The sequence below is a fragment of the Eucyclogobius newberryi genome, unplaced genomic scaffold (genome assembly GCF_026437365.1).
Source record: "Eucyclogobius newberryi isolate DKJ021-1_F unplaced genomic scaffold, fEucNew1.0.hap1 SCAF_17, whole genome shotgun sequence".
NCBI lineage: Eukaryota > Metazoa > Chordata > Actinopteri > Gobiiformes > Gobiidae > Eucyclogobius > Eucyclogobius newberryi.
The window spans coordinates 29,868,247-29,874,246 of NW_027315801.1; the positions used below are offsets into that span (position 1 = coordinate 29,868,247).

A 6,000-nucleotide genomic window follows, 5' to 3' on the forward strand; every position below is an offset into this window, starting at 1 on the left:
CTGACAGAAAGAGTTATTAGGGAATATTGAGTTTTTTTTAACACTCTTAAGACACCATTGAATAGATTTGTTTTAAATGATAAATTCAGTTTGATCACTCTTTAGCATCTATTCCATCAGCAATGTGAAATGGCTATCATAACTTTATTAGCATTATTAGCATTACCATCTTCCTGTAAACAGCACCTCCCCAAGAAACAATATTTAATACAAAGTTCTTATTGTGTATAATCTCTAGTTTCCAGGTCCAGGTCAGGTCACCACGTGATGGGTCAGTTATTTATGGATATTTACATTTCAATGGTCACCGCGGGCTGTAAATCTCAATATTCAGTGGAAAAGAGCATATGTTGAGGTATATTATCTCTTTTGTCTACGATGTTCGTCATGGCCGAAATAGCTCAGTTGGGAGAGCGTTAGACTGAAGATCTAAAGGTCCCTGGTTCGATCCCGGGTTTCGGCATTTTGCTCAAGGGTCGCGTGTCACAGAGGAACATGGCGCCCTGTTGTGGACAATAGAGACATGTAGATTTCTAGACTGCCCTTTTGAAGTGACACATTTTATCTGTCACTTTTAGTTTCTGAAGATGTTGTTATAGAAACCGCTTCATGGGTCATTCTGGTCTCTGGCGCTGTGGCTTTTGCTATTCATCGGTCTTGTAGTTTTTCGGGATTTGTCAAGTTGCAATTTTTCCAATCTTTTAGAGTGGTGAAATAGTAGTACTAGTTATTATTATATTATATTGCAATTTTTCCTATATTTTAAAGTGCCAGAATTCGTTACACTTCCAGAGGTTGTTGCTGTTGTTGTTGTTGTTATTGTTGTTGATTTTAACGGCGGCTGGCAGCCAACTCCAAAGGTGCATTTACCACCATCTACTTTATTCTTTAGACTTTATTATCATGTTTTTGTAATTGTTGTTGTGCATTTAATGCCACTTACTTTAGTTGTACGTATTGTAAGCATGAGTAAGCATGTTCTAGCTATACCGTAAAAAAAGGGGGAGAGAAAGAGAAGGAGATAGAGAAAGAGAAAAAGAGAGAACAAAAAAAAAGTGTAACATTACGTGTCCTACTGTAGATGTAGACTTAAGACTTAAGAGATAAAGCGAGAGAAGGAGAGAAATAAGACCTATGGGATCAAAGTGGAAAGGAATTTAATGCATGTTTTTCTTTCTCTCTTTTTTTTTTTTTTTTTACAGAATATATATATATTTTACAGTATAGCATCAAACACATACTTTGAAGATGTACCAGTACAGAAGATGTACCAGTACAGAAGATGTACAAGTACAGAAGACGTACAACTACAGTGGGTGGCAGTAAATGCACATTTTCAGTTGGCTGCCAACCACCATTAAAACACAACAACACCAGTCAAACGTTTGGGCACAACTTTTCTTTACTACTTTCTACATTGAGCTTGAAGAATCTGAAGCATAAATGTTAAAGCATTAAACATATTGAGTTATTTGACATGTTTTTTTTTGCTACATAATTTAATACATTTGATCAACGCCTCGATGAGCTTCATGTGTGATGTGCCCTGCAGTGTTTAAAGTAAAGGGTTGCTATTTTGAAAAATCTAAAATATACGTGCTTTACTGGGACGAGTTATTTTGCATGCGTATCAATTCATTCACACCAGACACAAACATAATTTGAAATGTATTTTCTTTATTTATCTGCGTGAAATACGTCGAGTATTATACTCCCGAGTAGGGCCGTGTAGGGCCGAGTAGAGCTGAGTAGAGCTGAGTAGAGCTGAGTAGGGCCGAGTAGAGGCGAGTAGAGCTGAGTAGAGCTGAGTAGAGCTGAGTAGAGCTGAGTAGAGCTGAGTAGAGCTGAGTAGAGCTGAGTAGAGCTGAGTAGAGCAGGTGGGAAAAACGCCTCAACTAGGTTTCAGCTGAACATCTTACTGAGTCTGTGTGCCAGCTGTTTATTGGTCTCTTTCTCTTTCATAGTCACGTCTTTGAGAGCCTTGGCCGCAGCAGATGAGTCAGGCTGTACCTCTAGTAGTTTCTGAAATGCCCTTTTTGCCTCTTCAAGTTCATTGAGCATTTGACAGGCTTGTCCCAGTCTGTACCAGGCCTTAGCCCCACCAGGATCCAGTCCTGTGGCTTTGGACGCACTGGCCTTGGCGCGCTCTGGCTCCTTTAGCTTGAGCTGACATAAAGACAGGTTTGAATGCAGCTCGGCTTTGACACTATTGTACTCTCTGACAGAAGGAATAAGACTTTCTGATGGAGACTGAATCCCCTCGGATAATTGCCCCAGTGTTTCTGCCGCCTTGACCCGTCCGTAGAGAGTTATGAGTAGTTTTAAGGCTCGGCTGTAGCAGTCCGCAGCGCCCCACACGTCTCCACTCCTGAACCAAACTGTGCCTCTGCTCTTGAGCGCTTTCACCCAGTCCATTTTCTCCTCAGAAGATAATTCCCAGGATTCTTTGCCTGGTGTAAATGTTCCAAGCTCCACAGTGGCGCTAAAAGGCTGGTCTGCATCTGCATTCAACTCTGAAGAAGTGTCCAGTGGCGAGAGCAGTATCTGAGAAAGAAAATACAATGAATGAATAAATACAGTAGAAATGCTGGATAGTGTCATTTAAAAACATCAAAAACTATACAGGCTAAATATTTTGATACCAAAGCGAATAACAAGGCAATACATCGTTAGAATTGAAATGATTCGCCATTTAGAATTGTTTCTCGGTAGTATAGAAGTATAAGTACGTCTCGGAAGATTACAGTACGAATACATCCACATGAATATTCGTCACTTTGATTTACCTCCCATTTATCTCCGCGGCTCATGCGCTCCAAACACGCCTCGGTGACGTCGCACTGAGCCTCTCCCACCCTCACCGCGGTCCATTCACCGAGCGGGACCTGCAGCACGGCGCTCAGGCTCCGTGTGAAGGCGGGGCCCTCCACAGAGCAAGGACGCCTCCCCTCCTCCACGCACTGGTCAGCACGGGTCTCGGTTTGGAGCTGGACTCGCACCTGACACACTGAACCCAGTCGGGGACACTGATGCGCTCCTAAATATGGCAGGAAGAAACATTTGTAGGAAGAAACGCGTATTGAGATGGTCGTCAACTCATTTAGTCATCGAATTATCTTCAACTGGTTTATCCACAGTCTCCAAAAGGTTCAAGGACTCAGACAGAGCAGTAATTACATGAAAATAACATAGGAAATAGGTGCATTTTGAGTCTTTTGACCGTAAATAGACTCAGGATGCTTTCACGTGGCTTAACTTTAGCATCATCTTGATTTAACTGAGTAAAACAATCAAGAATATTCTCTGTAATAATCGTAGCACCTCAGCATTTGTCCCTAAACTTCAAAACGTTTGTAATATTGTGTTATATTATACCTGCGTCGTTACTGGAAGTGTTCTTGTGGATTTGTTTCTGCTGGACTCTCCAAAGACCTCTGGGACAAACTGAGACCCATGAGATGCCATCTTCTGAGGGGCCAAGGGACATTTCTTGGTTGGGGTCCATCACTGTGAAGAGATGCACAACAAATCCCACATCACATCACATGCAGTCAAAAGAACAACAACAACAAAACACAGCCCATTAAACGCGATTACAAACCATTTCACAAGAACAGATCCTTCTTTCAAATTTAACCACTGTAAACGCATATTGAGGTGAAAGAGTTTTGCAAACACCGGTGTTAGATGCGATTTAAAGACGTTTTACCTCACGGGATAAACTGAGATGGACCATTGGGCATTTCCACAGCGAAGCCAGACAAATCGACACTATTAAATGGTTTATTTTACTGAATAATAAAGCTGGTATTATATTATTGCTCCGGCGCCGAATGCGCTTCTTCTTTTCTTCTGCGGAGTCAGACTGTGATTGCGACAGGTTCAGACGCTTTACTGCCCCCTACCGGACGTAAATATAGACAATAATAACAGCGTGTGTGACGGAACCATGGACGGAACTTACAGTTTTTCACAATTGTTAACACCCGTTTCTCAAAACAATAACGGCTTTTTTCAAACTGAACACACAGATCTGAAAACCTCACACACAAAATGCAAAACCTGACACTCCCTTTGCAAGATGACTCTTTGCCATCAAATCTCTGACCTGTTCACAAAATGGAACTCGTGTTTTCACTTGGTTCACACAGCCATTTTTTTCAAATGACACACACATACAATTCATTGAGTACACACAACTAAGCATTTGTCTGCACACTACCAAGCATTTACAGCACACTTAGGTGCAAAGCTGAAAACACAATTATAGAAACAGAACATGTGCCATTTCTCCTTTTGTAAAATGTCTGTAGGTCTACTTTTCTAAACTTTTGTAGTCAAACATAAACAGCACACAAATATGCAACCACAAAAAGTTTACAGTAATTTCAGCACACACAGAACAGTACAGTACAGTACAGTAAACCGTCCCCCCTCACAAAAAAATGACTGAACATTGTGTGTAGAGTTTTGAATATTTGTGTGTTTTACTTGAGAACTGTGTGCAACAACCCAAAATTGTGTGTAGTGTTTTGACAGAAGGTGATTTATAAATGACATCAGAGTGTAAAGAAGGAAAGTCAGAGTCTAATGCAGATAAGGGAGTGTGATGTGTCAACTTGGGGCGAGCGATTGGTACATGAAGTGAAGGTTGTGCAAATTGTGCCAAATGTTTGCTTTTTGGGTGTTAGCAACTGTGAAAAACTGTAATAGTGAAATATAAAGTATGATGAAATAAAGCTGGCAGAAAAAAATATACTGACTAAATATAGTTCTGGCGCCTGAAAACAGCACACAACTTCCAGTGTAAATGGATAAATGTTGAGTTCTTCAAGTGACAGGTGGTTTGAACGTGTCTACTGGCCATGTGATTCATATTGCTAAGGTAATTAATAATTAGTCATACAAATAAAGAACGGGCGGGATTCAAAGTTCAAACCTCTATAAACATAATATGCCAAGCTGAGTGTTTTGCATATGACCAGCAGATGGCGGCAGAGATCTAAAACAGGCCAGTGTTGCGGTTTCAGACACTGCAACGTTCTATTGGCCAATAATGTCAGGGCAGCTGAAAAGAACACATTGAGATTTCTGTTGTAATACAGCGAGTTCTAGTCACTAGTACAAAGGGTCAGGTTCAACATCTGTGTGTAGATATTTATTATACGAAAGTACAATATAATCAAAAGAGACATCATCATATTCCTCTGAAAATTATGAATTGTTGTCCTCAGATTGTAGAGTGTGATGGTGTCATAGTCCCAGATGGAGGTGAGAGCTAGTATTTCTCAAATATTTACCAAATCTAATTAAAAAAATATCTAAACCTAATTCAGAAATGAATTGAACCTTATAATTTCTATAGAAACTTATAACTTAACTTAGAAAATCTTCATTGTAACATATTCAATTTGGCTGCCCCCCATATTGGCCAGTATGTTGTGATGTAAGTGTGGTACTGTTCATTGAAAGTGACCATGCAAGTTTTAAGAGATGCAGAGGTGTTACATGCAAATTTTCCATGCATTTATCCCAAGGGAATATTGCATGTCGTTGTAGAAACAAAATCAGTTGTAGTCATCTGGACCCTGTTTTTTGAAAAACAAGACGTTTCGACTCTCATCCAAGAGTCGTTCTCAGTGAGTATCTCTTGGATGAGAGTCGAAACGTATTGTTCGGGTGAAAAACAGGGTCCACATGACTACAGTGGAATCTTTTTCTACAATGGAAAACCCCAGGACCAATGAAGGATTACAACGTCTACATTACTACATGCCATTAACACTACATAGGCCCATTCAGTTTGAACTTTGAACTACCCTCCTTACTTTTGGGATCATACAGTCCTATTGGAATATATTGACATGTGTAAGAGACCAGATCCGAGGAAGAAAGAGGACGATCTAATGATTCCTGGCTTGTTTCTGGTAACAGCTCTTGCCTAATGTGATTGTCGTAACAGAAAACATATTAAAACACAAAGAAATAAGAAAATGAGTT

General features: G+C 40.2%; 1 protein-coding gene and 1 non-coding gene across 2 annotated transcripts; one reads left to right on the forward strand and one right to left on the reverse strand.

The window, feature by feature from the left end:
* The first annotated feature begins 390 nt into the window (after nucleotides 1–390).
* On the forward strand, nucleotides 391–463 carry trnaf-gaa (transfer RNA phenylalanine (anticodon GAA)). Its single transcript has one exon. It is a non-coding gene; the product is annotated as a tRNA-Phe (tRNA).
* A 1,275-nt stretch (nucleotides 464–1,738) lies between these two features.
* On the reverse strand, nucleotides 1,739–3,559 carry fkbpl (FKBP prolyl isomerase like). Its single transcript, XM_072448576.1, has 3 exons — nucleotides 3,376–3,559; nucleotides 2,787–3,037; nucleotides 1,739–2,544 (listed from the first exon to the last, which is right to left on the reverse strand). The coding sequence occupies exons 1-3, from the start codon at nucleotides 3,503–3,505 to the stop codon at nucleotides 1,903–1,905; spliced, it is 1,023 nt and encodes a 340-aa protein (XP_072304677.1). The 5' UTR covers nucleotides 3,506–3,559; the 3' UTR covers nucleotides 1,739–1,902.
* Between the last annotated feature and the right edge of the window lie 2,441 nt (nucleotides 3,560–6,000).

Bases quoted from the DNA above. Each gene is read 5' to 3' on its own strand.
- fkbpl (XM_072448576.1), bottom strand. From the start codon at position 3,505: ATGGACCCCAACCAAGAAATGTCCCTTGGCCCCTCAGAAGATGGCATC. The intron at 3,038-3,375 runs GTATAATATAAC...TGCCATATTTAG, and splicing joins CACTTCCAGTAACGACGCAG to GAGCGCATCAGTGTCCCCGA. The intron at 2,545-2,786 runs GTAAATCAAAGT...TTTCTTTCTCAG, and splicing joins GCCGCGGAGATAAATGGGAG to ATACTGCTCTCGCCACTGGA.